The 22,824-nt window shown below is 45.4% G+C and overlaps 1 protein-coding gene across 1 annotated transcript in view; it reads left to right on the forward strand.

Moving 5' to 3' along the window:
• Nucleotides 1–22,824, forward strand: part of ARHGEF9 (Cdc42 guanine nucleotide exchange factor 9) — a 197,446-nt gene that overhangs the window by 171,056 nt on the left and 3,566 nt on the right. The window contains exons 10-12 of the mRNA XM_009273424.2: nt 10,436–10,679; nt 11,393–11,461; nt 22,646–22,805. Coding sequence (XP_009271699.2) covers nt 10,436–10,679; nt 11,393–11,461; nt 22,646–22,805 — 473 coding nt within the window. The remainder of the gene's footprint in view (nt 1–10,435; nt 10,680–11,392; nt 11,462–22,645; nt 22,806–22,824) is intronic.

The raw sequence follows: 22,824 nt of genomic DNA on the forward strand, positions 1-22,824 counted from the left end.
TTCTTTCACCAATAGTGGAACAGTCCTTGATGGGGCTCCGTGTTCAGTGTTTTCTGACAGTGCAGGAGGATCAGTGACTGCATGAAACACATTTAGTTTTCATTTGCGCTTTTTATGTGTCTCTTGTAATCAAGAGGCAATGCAGACTCCAGCTTGTGGTTTATTGCTATTGCTGTCTTCCCTTGAGCTCTCAGAGCAAAGCAGGTTGGATGAGAAGCAAAATGAGACCAGTTTAATAGCAATAGCCAGACAGTCAGCCAGAAATAGCTGTGCTATAGGAGATAGAGTAAATAAAATAATCCTGTCAAACTCCACTGCAGTTCAAGTTTCCAAATGGGAAGATAAAAGAGACATTTCTGAGCCCTTTTAGTGTAAGAAGGTCTAGTTCCCATATCGCTTCTGTTAAAAACATTGAAGTAATCTTTGCACCAAAACAACGGCCCTGCTTTTATTACAGGCTAAATAGGTCTCACAGGGCTAGCCGAAAACCTTGTTTGCAAACACAGAGCAGCACTGGGACAATTCTTATTACTTCAAGTGTTTTTTTGACTCACAGGGAACACTGACTTTCGCAGCACCTCCCACCCCTTCTCTTTTCCTCCCAGTAACACAGATCTCCATGAAATGCCATGTTTTGGGTCAGGCCTGGGTCCAGCCTGCAGCAGGGTGGGAAAATGGGTCAGGCTGTGTTTCACTGTTTTCAAACAGGAGCTCGGTAGAGACTCGGTGGTGCGCTGCACTGGCAGACAAGGCGTGCTGCTATTTGAGCTAGTGAGATAGCATAAGATGAGCATGAAGACGACCAAAGAAAACAGACTGGCTTGGTCACGGCCCCAAAGCAAAGTATAAAATGAAGTTTTTAGAACAGTGTTTCCACAGCCCCACTGACGTAGCCCCGCGCTCATGCCCAGCTGATCAGTCAGTGCTGCCTGCAGACAAGAGGCTTCTGTGGCTCCAGACGGTAGAGTGTGGCAAGGAAGTTTGATCCTCCTGTCAGTCTCCTTGGCTAGCAGATAGCTGAACATGAAGGATGAATTCCAGCAATTGACAGGGATTTATATTAAAAACAGTTATGAAAAAGTACTTTAGCTTTCAGATATGGCGTATTCAAGAAAAGAAAACATTCCTTTTAATAGTCAGAGTAGCCCTGAATGCAGTTGCTCGGTGACCCTTTTGCAGGGATGTGCACGTGCCAATTACATGCCCCGAGCGCAGTTTTGCAGGAGGACTCGTGCTAATGGGCTGTACTGACCAGAGCCAGCAACCTGCTGCCCTTCTGCTGACTCGGGGAGGCAGGTGCTGCCTCTTCGCTGCTTGGTGTGCAATAGCAGAGAGGGAAGAGCAGACTCCAGAGAGGTCACTGGGACACAGGAGGTGCAGGGAGAAAAACAGCAGGGTCAGCCAGAGGAGCCAGCTGGAGGAGGGTGAGAGAAGGCTTTAGGTTGTTAGTTGCTAATTCAATGGTAAAATCCAGAAAGGGCTGAATTTAGAGTCCTTCACAGTCTGTGTTTTCTTTTCTGGATAGGGAACAGGTTTAGCCTACTCATATAGCCGTACAGATATGCAGGATGCTGTACAATATACTCTTGTGTCTAATTTATCGTTCCTGTAATTGCAGTGGGTGTAAATTTGGCCCACAAGCAAAACCTCAGAAGCTGAAAATCTAACGCTCTTCCTGCTGTGGGCTTTCAGCAGCACAATTTAAAGCCCCTAGGAGCAAACTGGAGAGACCAGAAAAGCCGAGTGACGTGTCTGCAGAAGGGTTTCCCATCTCTTCCTGTTAGTAGTTCTTTGGAAATGCGCTCGCCCTCGCCTCACTGCTTCGCAGCGAATGTGACTGGGCTTGAGGTGGAACAAGGCATCAAAATGCCACTGATGTTCCACTAAATACGTTGAATGAAAATAGCATTTCCACATAAAAGCTTTCAGCTCCAGTCCTCCCCCACTCGGATCCCACACTGCAGCTTCATGGAGCTGGCAAGGATGAATCAAATGCCTCTTTCCAAACTCAGGAGACAGACACTGCTGAATAATTTGGCAGGAATCTGCCGACCTCCCCAGCACAGCTGTCCTTGTGCAAGGAGGAGTTACGTAAACTGATATCGCAGAGATTTCGGCTCCCCTCTTCCCATGGCAGCCCCTGGGGAAACTTTTAACAAACAATTTGGCCCTTCCTAGGAAGTTTGCGGGAGGAGGCGAGTGGCCGAGGTTGTGTTGGGGAGGTGGTGTTACATCCCTCTGTTTCTAATACGATCCATCCCTCATCACGTTTTCAGGCTGTGCTGTGCAGACCCCATTTCCCTGCTCCTAAAGGCTGGCTCAGCCCAAACTGCTGTGTCTGGCAGGGTGGTAGTAAAGCTCACAGTCACTGGCATCCAACCACTTAGCAGGGCTTAGATATATTTTCTGGTATCAAGAATATTTAGGACAAAAACATTCAAAAGGGTTCATTGAGTTGTAGGGTCTCATTTGGACAGAAGAGAGGCCCAGTTTTGCCATGCACTCAGGCTCTGGGGAGGTCGATGGGAACGGTGCACAACTGTCCCGTTTTAAAAGTCAGCCCGCAGAAGCGTTAAGTTAAATGAACAAATGCTACGGAAAACTGTGTCCTTGGTGTTCATGAAAAGCAGGCCGGGCTGCTTTCTTCAAAAGGTCACTATAAGGTAAATCAGATTTTAAAAATGTGGGCTCTGAATCTTTTTTAAAAAGCCAAAGAACGTTGAAAGCCCTTATGACTAAAGATACCCAAAGACATGGCAAAGTGGCAGCGTGCCACGCTCTCATTGCCCACGGCAGGGTGGGCAGAGTGACGATAGAGAGCAGGCAGGCAGGAAAATCAGGACAAATTTCAGGAGTAAATTGAAAAACTCTGCTTGCTCCCTCTGATTCTTCCATTCTGCTCTGCAGTCACTGCCCAGGTCAACGAGAAATCATCGGAGAGGGGTCTGCGACCCACACCTTAGTGCAAAAGACAGCTCAGCCTTTTCCAAATCTCTGCCTTTTCCAAATCATGGATTGGTGTTTGGGTGCAGTTATTATGGACCCTGGTTTAGTCTTTTCCCAATTTCAGCATCAACTATTCACTATTCATCAGCTGTTTCAACATCAACTATTCACCAAGTTGTAGAGCTTGCCTGTAGGCAGGTTTCTCTTTGATACCTGAAGAACACACCATCTTCTGGGCAAACATAGTCTGCAGGGATTGCTGCTTTTTATACTGAGCATGCTGCTACCTGGCTGCCATGTCTGTGTTACGTTTCAATTATTAGTCATTTCAGGCAAGCCCTGGCTTTGCTTATCTGTGTGTACACAGTGTAAGACTCTCGGCCCTCCAGCCCCATGAGTGCTTGCGAGGGCTGCTGCTTCACCGGCGACACTCCTCGCTCCAAGCCATGATCTCGGGTAGGGAGGAGTGAAGGGAGAAACCCCTCATGCGACACTGAGCTATCACCCATGCTCAGCGCAAATGGAAAATATCTCAGAAAAACCTCTATTGGGATGATCTTCTGTAAAGCTGTGGTGGGGACGGAGTGACGATCCCCAGCGGAAGAGCCACCCTGTTGCACGTTACTCAGGCCGCCCTTTGCCTCGCAGGAGGGACGGAGGGATCTGTGCCACGCTGCGTCTGCCACCCACGGGCTGCATCTGCCGCCTGCAGAGCCTCCTCTCCGCCTCCCTTTGGTCTGCCAGCTCCGAATCCCGAAGCATGTGTAATGCTAAGCTATTCCTACAAAGCTTTGAGCTGTTAAAGATCCACCATCAAAGGCGTTCAATGTGTCTTTCACTGATTACTTATTTACAGCTCCCAGTTGCCCTGTAAAATAAGCAAATGTCATTATCCCATTATAGAGATGGGGAAGGACTGAGGGAGGAATTGCATTTCACCCGAAGGCCCGCAGCCAGTCCCTGCCAGCCTCGGGAGCTGCGCTCAGCAGACCTGACTGCATCCATGTACTCAGAGTGCATAATTCCTCCCCAAGTCATTTTGAAACTACTTTCCCATTGGAATATGCAGGATTTTGGTAACCAGGAGGACCAATAACCTACATGTGCAATGAGAAACTTGTAACAGATTATTCTGTCGTTGGCATCTTTTATATTGTCAGCTCATAAGAGGGATCTAATGACTCATGGCTGGAAATGGCTCTTTCTCTGCTTATGTTTTACAGATGATTTGTTTTACGCATGAGAAGCAGAGTGTGACCTAGCATAGAGTAAACCATAGAACTTGAAAAAAAATGTGCAATCCTAAAATCGTCACCCTTGCTTAAGACCTCCCCATCCATCCTTGCGCGCCACCCGCTAAGAAATAAATAGGAGGAGTTTCTGAAATGCAGGAAGATGGCTGCACGCAAAGCTAACGGGAACAAATCACCTGGGACACACCCCAGGCCGGGTCCTCTCAAGTGCTTGCCTCTGCCCTCTGATGGAGGGGAAAATTTCCTCCTCACGTGCTATGTGCTGCTTAAGCCATTGAATAGCTTTTGAGTCTAATGCTATTTTGCACTAGCAATCGACTGCACAGGGAGATTGCCCTCGTGATTAATATTATATTTCCTCATCACGAGAGGGTTTGACTCTTACAGGGTCTTGCACAACCACAGCGTGCAAAGGCAGTGCCTGGCGCACACGTAGCTATGGCCTGGGGTACTCGTGGCAGAAAAAAAGTGGTTGATTAAAGCTAGAGAGCAGGAGGAGAAAGCAGTACTAAAGACAAGTAGAAGTCAACTTAAGACTTGTGATTAATATTGTATTTCCTCATCACGAGAGGGTTTGACTCTTACAGGGTCTTGCACAACCACAGCGTGCAAAGGCAGTGCCTGGCGCACACGTAGCTATGGCCTGGGGTACTCGTGGCAGAAAAAAAGTGGTTGATTAAAGCTAGAGAGCAGGAGGAGAAAGCAGTACTAAAGACAAGTAGAAGTCAACTTAAGAAGAAGAGTTATTGAACAGTCTGATTTACAGGTGCGGCCCTTTCTATAGATAGCTATATCCATTGCAGTAATCTGGGGGTAGGTGCATAATTCATTGTGAAAGCCCCATCCCAACTTCAGATCTTCAGGTTTTCCAGTAAAAGTTCAGCGTTGGTTTCCTTATGATGGTCACAAATGGGATTTTTTTTTCTTTCAAGCGCAGCTAAAGAAAGTCACCTCCCCCCTTCAGAGAGGGGACAGTGAAATGGGGAGATTTAAGTCAGAGTGAGAGCAGGAGAAAACGGCCAAGCAGGTCACGCAGACAGACACATCCCCCTGAGCGCAGCCGCTACCTCAGGCACCAGCGCTTCCGCTGTAAACCTCCGACAAAGCAAATGCAGAGAGCAGAATTGTGGTAGGTTTACGGAATGCGTCAAAACTTTGTTTTGTGCTCCCATCAAATACTACTTTTTTTGGCTTCATCTTTTCCTTGTGAATCCTTAGTACATACTATGTGAACAGACTGCAGAGCGTTATTCGGAAGAGCTTAATTAACCTCAGCTAGGGAAAGAAAAGGAAATCATAGAAGCTGTAGGGTAAAAAAAGATCATATTTAGACAAATAAGTGCAAATGACCTAGATGCATCAATTTCCGTAAGAGGCATGCAATGCAGTCTGGATGCTCTCTGCAGAGACTGCAGGTTCATGTCACCGCTCCTCGCGCTTGCTGTCCTGCTCTGTGCCTTGGGGCTTCTCCCATACCGCCCCTGAAGTCCGTACTAATCCTACCTGCTCTCATCCCGTTTTCTCCTCCATCTGTCACCTTTCTCTCAGACGTCATCAAAATGCAGAGCTGGGAAGGACCCCAGGAGATCAGCTATTCCGTTCGCAGGATTAAGTAAACTCAAATCATCTCTGATGGATGTTTGTCTAACCTTATTTTTGAAAATCTCCAAGGAATGCTGCCCCCAGACTTCCCTATTTTGTCTGTTCTATTGTTCAGCTACTCTTAGAGCTAGAAAGATTTTTTTTTCCAAGTACCTAATCCTATTCTCCTTTGTGGTAAATTAAGACAAGCCACAATCGAAATGGAGAATAATTGATCACCAGCCTCCTTAGAAGAGAAGCAGCCTTCACATATTGGAATACCAATAGCACATTCCCTCTTATTTATGTCCTTTATAGATTAAACAACTCCATTTCTTTGGCCTTTCCCCACTGACCAGGTTTTGAGAGTCTTTTTTTTTTTCTTTTTATGATTTCTTGCACTTACCTGATTTAACTACAAAAAATAATTTTGTTTGACATTCAAAACTGGACAGCGTAAACCAGCTAGTCGTCATCCTGGCTTAACTATGGACAGGATAATATATAATACTATACTAATATAGCCAGCATGTAAACGAATGTAAATTCTATAGCTTAATAATTTCTTCCTAATTCTCTCGTATTTGATCCCTGGGATAATCAGGAGTAATAGCAGCAGCCTGTCCCAGCTGCCATTTCTGCCCTCCCCTAAGCCCGAGCTCCTTTTGACAGTGTGGCTATTTATATAGCTGATAAATCTCCATTTTGTATATACGTATTTGCTTTGTCCTTCTGACACGTAGTACTTACACCAGTCTGTTTAAACAATCCGCTTTCACCCTCAGCCACACATCTGCTTTCCTTTATCTTGTGCGTGCTTGTTTGATTCAGCTTACGTGCTCGAAGAAAGGAAAGAAGATAGTCCTGCGCTTGATAAAAATGGCGTACAGCACAAGGTTCATTTCTCGACACTGCTACGGGCTTTCTGTCTGCATCTTGCAGAAATCACAGAAAGCAGCATTGCTTTCATTGCCTGCGTGTTCCCTGAATTTTTATTCTCTTGTCCACATACACAAAAAGTTCCTTAAAACAGAGATTTGGCCTGGTTTGCTGTACGTCTCTCATGTTGCCCAGACGAATTCCTAAATTTTATTGAAATCAATTACAGTGTAAGCCAAGTGCTTCACTAAGGAGTTAAGTAATATATGTTACTCTGTAAGAGCTGTAGGAACATATGTGATAAAATATCCACGGATCAAATAATTATCGTTTCCCATACTGTGGGTGTTAAAATTTAGTCAATTAGGAAATAACGTCCATTTATTGAGTGTTGGCAAGAAGAGGGCAAGAAAAGAGAAGTGGTAGTAGGGAATGCCTAACCTATTAAAAATAACATTATCCAGTTACAGTTCTTAATCTGCTATATGGGCTGAACTTCCTCGAAACCAGGTGTGTACGAAGTGTCTTCCATGTGCAGACGCGTGCTATTCACCGAGATGTTTATGTGCTCTACCACTCTGTGAAAAATAAAGGGTCTCTTAAAAACTTGGGGTATCGGCGCTGGAGTTTATAGTCGACGAGTGGGGAATGGTCCTTCTTTTGTGGAAATACGAAGGAAATGCACTGTTGGCACAGGGCAGCGACCTGCACTCGGGTAACGTCAGGCGTGGACTCGCTCTGAGCTCTTTACCTTTTCTGTACCTCTTTGAATGGTTTCATCTTCCTCCATGGCAGCACCTTTCTCTCCTCTGGGCCTCCCCCCACTCCAGGGGCTGTTTCTCCACCAGAAAGTTCCTGCCAAGCTGGAGGCTGAGAGCTCGGGGGAGGGCGATGGGAGAAAAGATGATTCCTTTCTTCTAGATTCGTTATTGAAGTTTCTTCTCAAAACGAAAGTAAAAGCGGCAGGCAGGAGCTTTGCGCTTATTGTCTTTCCCTCATTCGCCCGTGTGCTTACTTAACGCTCAAGGACAAAAACGCGGTGTTTCTTCTTCATGTGTTTTCTGCAAACAGCCTCGATAGCTGAGCTTGTTCTTTCCCGCTATTGCATTCTCACCACCAATAATAATCTTTGGGGCCATTTTGTTTCCAAAAGCGCTCGTATGATTCCATTATCTCCTCATTGCTCCTTCAGTAACTCCTAGGCAACACCGTTATCTTCACATCCAGTGCTCAGCAACACCTGCAAAACACGGGAGCCTCTAAAACGCGCTGCAGAAGCCTCGCGGGAGGCAGCGATTGTTCCTGCTGCAGCCTTGGAGGGGAAACGTATGGAGCAGTTCAGTCAGACATGTCCAAACCCGATGTATTGTCCTCTGGAAATATAATGACAGCACAAAGCTGTTAAAACATTCACTTAGCATTAGCTATTAAAAATAGTTTGTAATGTTTTCTAAATCAAAATTGGAGAGATAAGAGAGGAAAAAAATGTATTCCGTACATGTAAGAAACAAGCTAATGCACAGAGCCTTGTATTTTCAGAGCCAGGTGAGAAGGAGGATTGTGATTATTTATTCTTGTAATACCTTTTATGAACAAATCTCTACATGATCATGAATATTGCATAGAAAAGTACGTTTGATCCTACTTCACCCATCTCACTCACAAGGACAGTCTGTGCGGTGTTGTGTTTTGGAAGTTTTCATCAGCGGTGAGTCGGTTCTCCCTGTCGGGGAAGAAGAATAGTTGCTGGTAGAGCTAATTTAAGGAGCACATCTTTTTTCCTAGGAGATTTGTTATCAAGTTTTTTTGAGAATGTGGTGAAGATAGATGCTATTTCTAAGAACTAGTCCAAGACTCAAATTTAAACACAGTGCACAGTATTGATTTAATTGAACAAGTTTAGTGTGATGCTTAACAGCCTTTTCTCAGCACTTCACTGGGCACAGAGGGAGAGGAAAGAAGCAATTTTCCAAGTTAGGACAAAACAGGAAAGATTTTCTATTGCATATTCAGCCTGAAATATCCTTTTCACTAGTCAAAGCCTACATACTAGAGGGAGATATTTGTACAAGACATTAGTTAATGGATTTCCCCCCCCCCAAGAGCATTCCAGAGGAAGGAGCCAGGTTTTAAAGACTACAAGCTTCTGGACAGTGCCCTGTCTCATGATAGTTAATGCTGTCTGGCAGATCCATGAGCAAGTTTGCTAAAAAAATCATGATGTACAATTTATTTCCAAGATTAATGATTTGTTTAAAATAATACCTACTGCTTATCTTTAAAAAACCTCACTACTAAATCTTATTTGAGTAAATAAATGCTGTACATTGATTTTATTTTTCCTCTTAAATGAATCCTTTGACATAGCATTTATCTTTAGGGCACTCTGAAAAATCAAAAAGTACTTAAATTAATTTAATACACCTAAATATTGGCTTTTGAGAGTGGGTAGAGGAAGGAAATCTTGATTGTGTGTTGCTAAATTTGGCTTTTTAAATATGTATGCCTTGAAATTTGAATCACCTTATGTGGTCATGACTAAGTAATTAACGTTCTGTTTTCTGATGATCATTTTGTGTTATCTGTTCCTAAAAAGACATAGAGATGTGGGGCCAGTGCTCCTCTTACACCAGTATATATCGGGAATAGTTCTAGTAAAGGCAGTACAAAATTTGATGGGCAAAGCCAAAATAAGTATGAAGAGGGTAAGGAGGAAAACAGGAAATTATCTGGTTTTTACTACAGTTTATCAGCACCCACAATTTCACATCTATGGTGGAGCAGTTGACACGATAGATCTCAAAACACTTTTTTTAGTCCCCCCCCCCCCTCCCGCTGTCTCCCAGCTGCCGTGACCGCGTGCCCTCCGTGGTTTGGCAGGGGGGATCATGGTAGGCGATACGCAGTACCGCTGCACAGGCTGCTGCCGGCACGGAGCGGAGGTTGCGCTGGGCGTGTCAAACAGCCACGGAGCTGTGGGTGTTCTCACGTGAGTTGTGAAAAATTCATAATTAAGACTATTTTACTTTTCCCTTCCCAACGTAGAGAAATGAGCTGTTGCTGAAAAACAAGGGGCAGGGATAACCAACTTAGAAAGGAGATGAGGATGAACAGGTTTGGTTGTAAAGGTTACAAACATCAAGGAGGGAAAAAGAAAAAATTTAAGCTGGATCAAGAGGTTAAAGCCAGGGCGTAATGGGACAAAGATAGGTTAGGAGTTCTTTGAACTGAGAATCAGGGTGATTTTCTTGCCAATGAGTTGTGTATGAATGGGAAATGGGTTCCAAGGAGAAGGGGCAGAGACCCATCTCCCCTGAATCTGAGAATGTGTTTAGAAAACAGAGATCTGCACTACCCAGTCTGCACTGCCAAACATGCCCGAGCTGATTTCTCAAGATTTATGCTTCTACACAGCCTCGTTTGCAGCACAGGAATCCCATCAGACCAGTGGCCTGTGTTTTCCGGTTTCTCGTCCTATGGAACAGAACTTCCCATCACGGAAAATGATGGCAGTATGTCACCTACTCAAAGGCATTTCTTCATGCCTACAAGCAAAATTTTGCAGCATGAGGATTTGTATTTTGTTCTTTTATGCCTCTGATGTACCCTATTTGTTTAGCCAGCAGCAAATGTATTCCCAGCAGATGAGGCTTGAAGAATCTGACCATGTTTCACCATTACTTCTTTCTTTTCTTCAGCCCTCCCATGAATTCCCTGATGAGTTCAGGCTCTGTAAGTATCTTACGATCAACCCTTTCCTCCTTGTCTCTCTGTAGGATCTGATACGAAGAGATATTCTGTATTACAAAGGTCGCATAGACATGGATAAATATGAAGTGGTGGATATAGAAGACGGGAGAGATGACGACTTCAATGTCAGCATGAAGAATGCCTTCAAACTTCATAACAAGGAGACTGAGGAAATGCACTTATTCTTTGCCAAGAAACTGGAGGAGAAGTTACGATGGCTTAGAGCTTTCAGAGAAGAAAGGAAGATGGTAAAAGAAGATGAAAAGATAGGTGAGGAATATGAAATGAATCTGAACGGAGATTGGTGGTAATGCTTAATTTAGCCCCAACTGTTGGAGAAGCCCACATTTTTTTTGTAGTAGAATTACAGTTCAACCTTGTTCAAATGTCCTTGGTTGCTCTCATAGTCATAAATAGGTCTCTTTCCAATTCAGTTACTGTTATTTTTGGCCCTCAATAAACAAATTCTGCCCATAGCTTCAAGCCTGGACCTCCGTGGGTGTTGTGGGAGAAGGAAGTCTTTGGCCATCTGACTTCAGAGTCTCCTGGCTGCATCGTTTCTGCTCTGGTTAAGCATGCCTCGTGTAGGGTAGGAGGGCAGCGAAGTCAATGACTTATCAGCCGTGCCCTTCCCTCAGCATCAGCCCATAAATTGACAGTAACCAACGTCAGTTCAGGCTCAGTTTGTGTTGCTCAGCTGTAAAGCACTGGGCATATTTATGACACTGTATAAAAAATAATGGGTCTAATCTTACTTTTCATACAGCCCCTGCACAAGTGAGATTATAAAGAGGCCTGCCCTTTCAAGGAAGATTTGCTTTTCAGTAAAATACCTGCCCGTACACACAGCTCACTGGGTGATGCTTTGCCACCTAGGGCGTTCTGTGTTCGCCAAACAGTGCAGAACATTCCCCCCTCCCCAAAAGATAAAGCGGTTTTGTAAGCAATCTTCTGAATTGTGTTTGCCGTGTTCCCTTTTTCAGGCTTTGAAATTTCTGAAAATCAAAAGCGGCAAGCGGCAATGACAGTAAAGAAAGTCAGTAAGCAAAAAGGTAACCGGCAACATGCACTGTGCCTGGTGATGTGAGGGTGGAGCGGGCTGGGCTGAATCCTGCTGGGTTAGGATCCAGCGTCCCCCTTGAATTTCCCCCTCCCCTTTCTCTTTTTTTATAAAATACCGTTTGTGCTTTGTATCCTTTCTTAATGTATCTGTGGGCCAAATTAATCTCTGGTCTCATGTGGTTGAAGCCAGTGGTATTTCACCAGAGATGAATTTGATCTCGTGTCTCCAGTCTGATGTCCAGAAGCTGTCCCCGGGGGCAGAAATCTATCTCAGTTGTTTATCTCAGGCTGAAACGGCAGCGAGTGCGGAGGTGTGTAGGGGTTCTGCTAATTCCCAAAGTCTCCCATTAGCAAAGAAAGAAAGATGGCTAAAACACTGGAGATGGTGAGGGATCTACCCCTTTTCTGCTTTTGGAAAGGGGATACTCATGTTTCCTGGGGCTACGTATAACTTTTTAAGGACAGCACAGTAGCATCAGCTCTAGGAAATAAAGTATCTTAGTAAAGACATTATATCTCTCTAATGTCAGATTCATTTCCCCACCCAGGCAGGCTACAGCCAACTAATAAATGCCATGCTAGATATTAAACAGTCTCTCAACTGGCGAAACAGCCAGCGTTAATTATCTCTCGCAATAACTCTTGCAGCTACAGGTTTTGAAATAGTAAATACGGAGGGAAAGTCAGAGAGGTCATTTTTCAAGTTTTCCAAAGCTTCACAAAGTTGTAGACGTACGGATTCGTTACCAAAGTACCGTGGCACAGCTAGACCTATAAATGGGGTTTGAGACAACTCATCACTTCTTGGCTATAGTCAGTTCCAGGCAGATATGTCCCCGCTCTGTACAGGCATTGGGTTGTTTTTGGTAAAAGTTGAAGGAGCTCTTTGCTTTCTGCCTCACCTGTTTGTTGTCTACTGGCTTTGCTGGTCCAGTAGTGGTTCGCTAGGCCGACTGTAAACTCCTTGGTTTGCTGTGTCTCTCCATTGTCATTAGTCTTCTCCTCTCTACTATCTTCCTATGTTGTCCTCTGAGATGTTCTCTAAAAACTCTCCTGGCCAGATTTTCTAAGCTCAAAGTATGCACACACCCAAAAACGGGCCCGGGGAACGCGTCTCTCACACAATGCACGTGTAGTTCAGGCAGTAGCGGACGCTGCCACGAGCTCGGTTTTGCAGATGCGCCCCTCACCACTTGCATGCTTGTCCCTCAGCACAGAAGCAACCACGGAGATTACGGCAACTGGAGAATTAGAGAAACTGACTTGCATGATGGCCACGACAAAAACGGTTTTAATTATTATTTGCTGTTCAATTAATTGTATTATTAATTAATTAGGGTATTAATTAATTAATAATTGTACTGTTGAGTCATCAAGTGACACAGTTCAAAGGTGCCTGAGCATGCCTACCAGTATTCCCACTTAAATCACTGGACTTGCATCCTGACAAATATAATATGCCTAACCATACTTACTTCTTACACAGCAATTGCTCTCTTGTTTTCTCTCTTTCTCTTTCTCTCTCTTTCTCTCTGAGATGAAAAAGGAGGGGCTATTATCTTAGACTTCTCTGACTATAAAATTAATTAGCTCCTAAAACACCAGTCAGCATGTCTTTTATGAAGGACAAGCTTATGCTATAACACTGGCAGTTCTTTTTATGAGATGAAGTCCTCGAGTCAGACAGAAATCCAGTCAGACCCCAAGCGTCAAGTTAAGTGAAGCCTGGTTGTTTTACTTGAGACATGAAATCTGAAAAACAACAAATAGGGTCATTAAATTAGTAGCTCTGTTTCTTTTGTCCTAGATTGTGGTAATCATAGCCCAGTCTCAGATTAATTAAATTAAATTAAATACCGGCATTGAACGTTTTGCTGAAAACTCTTAGTTTTCTTACTCTGTGGTTTGTCTTGTGCCCACGACCCAAGAGAGGCACGAGGCTGCCGGAGCAGGGAGCTGGTGGCATTGCTCAGAAGAGGGCGGTAGGAGGAAATCCCTGAGAGCTGGCTTCTAGTGACTGATTTTTTGTATATTGCCAACAATTTTTTTTGCCAAAGACCTTGGCAGGCACTTGGGGCTGTGTTGCTGAGGCTGAGGTGCAGCTCTCGGGGCTGGGAACAGGCAGACGGGTGTCCCTATGCCAGGAGGTTGCAGGCACCGCATGCTGCCTTTGCCCTGCACGCGCAGCCTCCCACAGCACAACAGTAGCATTGGAAGGGGCTTCAAGTTGGTTTTGGAGCATCAGTTATACCTGGAAAGCAGTGAAGCCCTTCAGGAGTAGGAATACTTCCACTGCATTCAACTGAACTATTTATTCATTTAAATTTACGGACTTTGCAGGACAGGTCTCAGTGCCTGCAGCAGGGCTTGACGGCTCAACAGCTTGACCTGACATGTCGAGAGCCCTGCTCTGTGTCAGTGGATGCCTGTTACAGACTTCTTTCTAGATTATCTCAGTTGTTCCCTCCACCTCTTAAATGGGAAACCATGGTAATTTCCCTGTCACAGAATACTTAAGGAAGAAAGAAAAGCCGTGAAGGAGGTGAAATGGAAAATGCAATCCTCTTTGTTTGAGGTGAAGCAGAAAAACATTTTTCAAATAGTATAAACTGCCGCTTATTTCATGCACTGTTGTACCACACCTCCCAGAAGTATTGCTCTGGAGCTGGCTGGCGTGCATTTGAAAAGGAAGCATTTAAACTACCGCTCGCTGCAGCAGGCAAGGGAGAGACGCTGAGAGATCAGCTGACAGCAGGAGAAGAAACCTTAAAACTCTGCTTTTTAAACTAATGGAAACTTTATCCAGGTGATTAAGAGAGAACACAGCTCTCAGTGTTTTGAGAAGTTTTTGATCCCAAAATGAGGGTCCTCTGTGGGGCACAAGTCAGCCCCCTCTGGAAGCAACCCCCTCCCAACGCTCACGTCTGCACAGAAATGTGTGCACTCATGCAGTGCCAGGCTTCCTTCCAAATCGATTTAATGATGCGCAAGGTCAGATTTCAGCAATATACTAGGATTTGCACTACTTATTGGATAGGGAAAAATGTAATGATATTAGACCAGGTGCCTTAAGACAGCATTAAACCAATTTTTGGCCTTCTTTAAGTCCATTAGACATAAACTAAATGGGTAGTGTTGGCTTTGCACCTTACCAACAGATAGAGAAAAGGGCTGTTTGTTGGGTTGGTTTTTTTCTTTTTGCATTGATTGTTCAAGATTTTGCCTCTCGGTTACTGCCCTTTAGCCTCTTTCAATGTCAGTGTGGTAACTGGGAATAGAATTCAGTGTGGTGTCTCCTAGAAGTAGTAAAGTAACAGTGAAAATTATTTGTCTTGACTTACAAAAACAACAAAAAACCCCACAACCCTTTTTAAGCTACAGCCAAGCAAGCGTGCAACTTTTCTGCAGGCAAGTCCAGGTACCACCGAGGACCTTTGCTGCCTGCGCTGACGCTGCAACGTTAAGATAGCATCGAGTTGCACTTCCAAAATTGTGCTCGTTATTGACTAAAGCAGTGGAAACAAGTCTAAAGTTCCATTGAAAATGGATCCTTTGTGGATCTCCAGTCCATCCTTAACATAGACACAGGATTATCCAGAGTACTTTTTCCATTTCTATGCGTCTGAAAACAGAAGGCTCCTTTAGTGCCTCTGTCCATCAAGGGCTTCTGTTCTGCTGGCCACTTCTAATCTCCCCTCCGACGATTAGTGTTTGCAGCTTTCAGAAACATTCAGTTACTTTTCTGATCCCCAGCTTTGTCCACATCTGTCCCCATGCAGGACAGCATGTACACGTAAGGGATTTTTGCTCATGTTCCTAGAAGCTGTCAGCCAGGGGTGTCAAGGGGATTAGAGGTTCCAGTGCCCAGGAAGGAGACCCCATTCTTAAAGCACCGTTTCCCACTAATGTTTCCATTCTGGAAAATGTAATGTCTGTTGAAATATAAAGAAGTGACCTTAGTGCTAGGTGGAAGGGTTTCCCACCCCAGGAGAGCTCTTCAGACCCATGCTGTGAGCCAGCTCCTTCATGCCCTTCTCTCTGTCCTGTGTATTCTCCTCTGCACTGTGCCACAGCTTCACCAAAGCAGACGCCCTCAGCCCAGACAAGCCTTTAGCCTGGTGGTCTGGGACCTGCGGAAGGAGGGAAACATATATTCAATCACCATCACCCCTAGCCCTGAGCTGAGGAGGATGCTGTCATTAAATCTGCCCATAAATACTCAGCTATGCAAACCCAGCAGGGGTTAAATCATCAGCCAGCATGAACTGCTTTGGCCTGCAGTAAAACACCCTCTGAGTCACTGAATTTTCCTGCTAATTTCTTCCTTTCTGATCACTTGAGCTCACAGCGAACTATGTCGTAAAAACCCTGACCCAAACACCCAGCAGCTTTTCTCTGACTTCTCACACTTCTGCACTTCAAGCTCTCCCCCAGCAAGTCTGCGTAGCAAAACGAGATGACTGCACGTTAGCATACTTGTGCTGGCTTCATCCAGCTGGTGAGGACAGGTCTTACCAGGTAACAGAGTCCGTAGGTACCTCCTGTGGTTCTCCTGAGTGTTTAAGCCTATTTTATTGCACCTTCGTTGCTAACAAGATTGACGTGGCCCCAACACGTCTCCCCATCCTATTCACACATGTAGGCATAGCCTCGGGGGGATTGGAAGAGACTGAGCAACGCGTAGACTAACCACTTTAAAACAAAGAGGGGCATTTGCACTTTCAGATAATCAGGGTCACTTCCCTTTTTTCACAGAGCTTCCCACAGCGTAGGTGAAAGAATGGAGCTAATCGTGTTCTCGGTGGTATTTCCCCACAGATTCAGAGAAATCACAGAGCTCATCCCATTGCTTGTAAAATACAGACCCTACCTAAAACCCCCAAAACGCAGGCGTTGCGCAGTGCCCACCTGCGGCCCGCCCAAGCACTTCGGGCTTTGGGTCCACAAGCACTAGTCTCACTGATGATAGTATAGATAGATGGCTTCTCACTCAAGGCGTTAGTAACCCAGCTGGAGTCAGTAGTATCATCTGAGTTCCGGTCGGATATACAAGCTAAAGCAAATCATGAATGAATTCTTGGCTGGGAGGCCTCTAAGGATGGTACCGGTGACTCGGCAATGGGCACATGCTTCTGAGCAAATTCTCCAGGGGAGTTTTTTGGTGAGATGTGAAACGGGCCTCTTGGGTTTTCCATTGGCCATTGTTTGAAGAGCCAAGATGTTGACACCAATGTCGTGCTGAGATTCCAGCTGAATTAAGATTGTCAGCCCAGATACTCCTGCACGTTCAGTTTGGTGAGGTATTTTAGGTAAGGGGCAGTGTTGCTACCCAGAAGAGGCTGCATTTCAGGGCAGTGATGGATGAGCTGATCTCTTCCTATCAATGAAACAGGCAGAGTGATCTTTGCTATCAGTGCACAGAATGCTGGAGGAGAGGGAGGCTGTAGAAATACAAGATGGGATAAATTAGTTTTCACCTGGCTTTGATTGATAAAGCCCTAGTATCATTTATTCCATCTCGCCTCGCTTAGCTTTTGCTTATCACATGAGGAATCATTATCTTAATGTCTAGTCTAATGACATCAGGTTGCAGTAACAGACTTGATAAATAGACTCAGGAAGGTCAAGTTTCCTCAGTATTTGTAGATACTGTGGTTGGCTGTGGAATAGCCAGGACACAAGATTACTGTTTTCCTCTGTTGCATTCCTCAAGCTGCAGTTAGCCCTTTTCCCTCTCTCTTCCTCCAAAACAGAGAAGTTAGGCTAGCGGTGAGAAAAGGGAGTTAAGGCATGTTCTCCTCACCGGTACCATCCCTGGTAATATCTGCCTCTGCCAGGCCACTGAGTAAAATCCCCGGCTGTGTAAAGAGCCGTGGCTAACGCACCACTTAAATTCCTCTCGAGTTGCGCGAGTATGACAAAATTTGAGTCGGGTAGTTTGGCGTGGAAGTGTAAACCAACGAAGTCCGCAGCTGCTCAGGACTGCCTTCGGAGGCAGACGTTTCCTGTTCACAGCTGCCATCCACACCTCTTGCTGTAAAAACTAGGCCTGCAATCCGGGAGCAGAACTAATACCAGACACAGCGTAGTTTGCTAACTCTAAACGTAACAGCAACCAAGTGAATAGTGGTGAAGTGCTTTGAGATCCTCTGTTGAAATGTGCTGAAGAAGGGCAAAGGGCTGGACTCATTCAGCCATTACTGCTTATTTCTTTGACTTAAACTCGTCGCCATTGCAGGAGTAATAAACCGTACGACAATTAGTGTTCTTGAGGTATGTTCCTGGCTACCCCATGTTGTGTATGGGTTACAATATTCAGGAGGACACTGAATTTATGGGATTTTAGAGCATGGCTCCTGAAAGCTGCAAGTTGGCTCAGCTGCTACTGAGATCAGAGGGAGATGAAAGGTTCCGTAGCGCAGCACTGCTTCCTTTCCTACCAGCAGCCTCCACTCGGCCAGTAGAGAACGCAGGTGTTGATATTTTATTGTCTCCCACTCAACTCTGGCTAATGAACAGCGTGGTATCTAGACAGCTAGGTAGAAGAAAAGCCTATGAAATAGCTCCTGATCAAAGTATGAGCTAAAATCTTAAAGGTTGAGGATGGAATAAACAGCTTGTAAGGCAAGTTTTCATGGGTGTGTGTGTATATATATATATATATATATAGGCAAATCTGAGTGTATTCTGTGTGTGTTTTGTATTAACTCCGGAAAGGTGCAGTGCTAATGTAGCTGTCCTGCTATATCATAACTGGGTCTGTCTGCACGTGTCCATGTGGATTGCCTGTGAGTTAATAGCATGCTCCTAAATCTTCAAGTGCTACTGAAGTCATGTTGTGACCTCAGATAGAAGAGACACTTTGAAAAAAAGAACTAGAAGGAAAAAAAAGAGAGAGTTTTAAATCTCTTTAATTGTTTTCTTCTGAGCTGAGAAATCCAAAAGATTTCAAGTGACGTTGCCTAGTACTAAAAAAAGACATGATTTCAACTGACAGCGCAGCATCTCTCTTTACCAGTTTTGTCTAGCCAAATTATAAACCCTGGAGTATTCTTTTTCTCATTCTGAACAGATTTCCACAACCCCCACCCTGCCAAACGATCTTGCTATGCAGCTGCAGCCTTTATATTCTGCTACAGTGCAGAATTATGCATGAACCAGCAGAAGGAGCTCCAAGTCTGGTCATTGGCGTATAGCTGCTTTCTTACACCTTGGAAAGGCAGCGCAGCAGCTGTGTCTAGAAATCATTACTTACCTATCGATTCTTTCCCTTTGCGCTCTGAATTCTGTTCGCCAAGCAGCCCAAAATTGCATTGGAAAAGAGCTTTGCTCATTTCTTTCTGTTGAATTGCCGTGGAGTTACGGCTTTGCATATAAAAAAAAATCCCTCAAGAGACAATTTTGCACAACGGCCCCTAGTTCTGATGCGGGAGCAAACCACTTCAGAGCAGAGTAGAAAAATACCAACCTGTCATACTTTCTCCCAGAATTGCTCTTTCTCAGGATTTGCAGATGTGCAGATTAGGTGAATCTCCCTCCTTCCCCCCCCCAGTTCCTGTGTTCCACCTTGTCAAGAACATGGGTATGTCCAAAAAAAAAAAAAAAAGCCATTCTTGGGGCACCTCAAGCTATTGCAAAGTGCTGCATCACAACAGTTTCACAAGAAAATGTATTCTTACGGAATTATCAGCCTGACTTGCCAGAGCACAAATGTTTTTATTTGCATGCCCACAAACAGACGGTAATTATGCATGCCATTGAGATCCGCAGTCTTGATCATTCAGGCCGTGGAGGCCATTTGATAAATGTGATAAATATGCAAACCTTCGGCTGCTTGTCCAAGTGGAACCAGCCAGGAGCTTTTGACGTTCGTCCAGCTGAGATGGTAATGCCAATAGCCTAGATCCTCAAGCAGGGCCACACAAACAACTTTGAGAATATGGGTCTGAGCTTCTTTACTGAGGGAAGTGGCAGCGTGTGCATGGGTATGTTTCAAGCAAGGATAGACATTTTTCAGGAGTTTGGACCAAAAAAGGCTATTTTGGGAAAGAACTGAATGGGGTTTGCTAGTGATCTGGCCAGGGGAGTCTGCCTTTTTTCTCTTTTGGAGAAGACAGACTATGGATTACGTTCTTTGCAGTGTAACCCCATCAATGTCAGTGGACTTCAGCCAGACTGTCCTTTCTCTACTTCTTCAGCCTTCCAAGTGCATAACATTCTGCTGATCCAGGAGATTTCTTAGCATTTCTGCATCATGATTAAAATACATTAGTTGACCCTCCACACATTGGTATAGAGACAATAAAGAGCTCAGCCCAGCTCAGCATGGCAGACCAGATGCATCACAAAGCTGACTGCTGCTCCGCAGCCACAGGATGCAAAAGACACTGGGCCATGTCATTAAAGCAATGTGGTTTTAAGGTCTTCCAAAGCTAGAAACAATTGCTGAATGTCCCTTAGTAGCAGCTTTAGATTCACGGCTCTTTTGTGTTGTAGAACGTTAGTTAGTCATCTTGGTGGCACAAGGACCATTTGCCTTTGAAGTAATTCCTGAGCCTTTGGGTCAGTCGAAGATCCAAACCACTTACCAGACAGAAGAAGATGTATTTCCCAACTCTAGCCATGTGAGGGACCTGTACCAGATCCTAACCTTCCCACAGATCCTAAAATTCCTCACCAGTCTCTGCTGGGAAAAATGGCCAAGGCACTAAAGGCTGGTGGCCTCCAGGAGAACGTCTAAACCTTTGTGTGCGTTCAGGGCTAGAGTTTGCCCTCCAGAGCAGACTCTGCAGTTGGTTACACTGCCCTCACGTTGACCTGCCTTCCAGCAAGGCAACTCGGAGCAGGACAGTGGTAGAAGGAGGGATGGAAGAGGTAGGGCAGAGATGAGCTCAAGCCCATGCTCGACTCTTACGGGACGTCATTGGCTTAACTCACATAGTGTGGTAAATTCAAATTGGCGGTTGGGGCCTGCCAACAAGGATGGCACAAAAGTTGTCTCGAGTATCCTAGAACTGACCCTGTCCGGCTTTGACCCCAGGACAGCAAGGGCTCTGGGGCTGCACTCTGCTCTGCAGGCCGTCTGCGGGAAGAGAGGAGCTTGGGAAAGACAGAGTAGAAAACTTGTTGATGAGTAACTCTATTCCAGCATGCAGATACAAATACAGAACATCTCCAGGTTATTCTTTTCAAGTAAGTTTGAAATATGAACTGTGATGAATTTGTTAAAGATTAATAAGTATGAATCACAGAGCGGTTTTTGTCCACCGTAAGGAAAGGTCTTGGTTACTCCCTACAGTGGACAGAGAGCTGCATGATTTGATGGTATTTGCTGTAAAGAAGGAGAAATCAGTTAGACATAGTCAAGATGATATCTCCGTTTGGTCTGCACCTTTTGAGGATTTTAACAACCCTTGATTGGTAAATTCTATAGCAAGGGGAAGCGAATTAATTCTCTTTCCTAAAGCCGTACTAAAGCCTTAGCTTTGTATCTGAAAGAGGTCCTGAATTACAATGCGGCAACGTATAAAAGTTGTCTGATGAGCTCCGTGAGTGCACTTGGTGAGGCTTTTTCCTTTGTCTGTAAGTACCTGACTGTGTGCAGCCTTCCTGTGCCCGGGCCGGCCAGCGCTGGTCCCACAAAGCATGTGTTTGTGTGTGGGTAGGAACCGCTAACTGAATGCAAAGAGTCGCATTTCTTTTACACACGTTGCTGTGGTACCTGGGTGCTAATCACCATATTTTGCCTTCTCTAGCACCTTCCCAGCCGAGGATCTCAAAGTGTTTTACAAACATTAATTAATTTAGCTTCACAACCCTCGTGTGAGGTAGGTGGGTAATGCCATCCCGCTTTCCAGATGAGGACACTGATCTACTTGGGTAGAGTCGCCTCGCTCCTGCGGTTAAAACCAGGGGAGGCAATGGCCTCGAGATGGCCCTTGCGAAGCCTGCCACCCGTCACGCGGCCGGGGCTGCCCTCCCCGCAGAAGGAAGAGCAGTTCTGCATGCAGCAGAGGGGATCCAGACATGGCCAGAGCTTACAGCAACCTGCTTCAGAGCCCTGCTCCTCTCTTCTTCCTGCCCTTCTCTGGAGTTGTGGTTTCCAGACGATCACGCTACCCTGAGGCTGAAGGAGGGATTATCCCTCATCAGTGGAGTTGCGGGGAAGGAAATACAGAAGTAGCTATATTACTGTTCCCTGTAGTCTACACTTTGGCGGTGACATGCCTCCCTTCTGTTCCACGTCCATTCACCCAGGGCCGCCCTTTCTACACCATCCTTTACAACAGGTTGTGTAGGTCCCAGCTTGCTGAAGCTCCCCCTTTCCATGGGAAAGCTGTAAGGGCAGCATCCCCTCACCGCGTTCCTGCACAGGAGCTGTGACTCACGTATGTGGGAATTATGTGTCTAGAACCTGAAAGCGTAGCCTTGCCAGTCCATCCATTGCTACCAGTTTGGATTGAGCAGAATCAGCCTTTTCTGCGTTGCGTGCAGCCGTTTTTGGCTGCAACCAGACTGGTAAATTTAAAATGAACCCTATGGAAAAGTCCTACAAACTTTCCTAAAGAAAATAATGAGTTGCCCTTTGTATTAGGCAGAATAGCGCTGAAGCGGCACGGGTCCCTGCAGCGTAGCTCTTCCTCCAAAGCAGCTCTGCTCCGTTCTGGTGCAGGAACCGGTGCCGAGTGGTCCTCGGGGTCGCGCTGCTCGGGGCTGGTCACCGGGGCATGTTGGGGCAAAACCTCTTTCCAAGCGTAGCTGGGAGGGAGGGTGAAAACGAGCTTGGAAACAGCAAGTGTTAAATTTGCGAGCGGGTTGAATGATGCAGTTGTCTGCCTTCGTCTGACCAGATTGATGCTGCCTATGGCCTGGCCGTGTTTGTGCCTCGTTAGGTCACAGAGGACTTTTCCATGAGGGCAGGCAAAACTCTGCCAATACAAAAGTAATGGATCTTTTCCAAATCTTCAACTCGTGGTCTAGTGTAGGTAGCCTCTGAGCTGAGAGTTCAGGCAGCTGCTGCGTTCCTCCGTAGATTTGCCGTCTCTAGCACATCTCCCTGTTGTTTGGGACCCTGGTTATTAAGTGATAAGAAGCGATAGCATGACGAAGAAAGACTATTGACCCAATTGCACTTTGACTGATCTGTTTCTTTTTCCCCCCAATCATCGATGCAGGTGTGAGCTACTCCAAGTCGGTTCCTCCAGCCTACCCACCACCCCAGGATCCATTAAATCAGGGACAATACATGGTGACAGATGGCATATCCCAGTCCCAGGTCTTCGAGTTCACCGAACCCAGACGCAGCCAGGCACCATTCTGGCAAAACTTCAGCAGGTTAACACCATTCAAAAAA

The sequence above is a fragment of the Aptenodytes forsteri genome, unplaced genomic scaffold (genome assembly GCF_000699145.1).
Source record: "Aptenodytes forsteri isolate BGI_AS27 unplaced genomic scaffold, ASM69914v1 Scaffold191, whole genome shotgun sequence".
Taxonomy (NCBI): Eukaryota; Metazoa; Chordata; class Aves; order Sphenisciformes; family Spheniscidae; genus Aptenodytes; species Aptenodytes forsteri.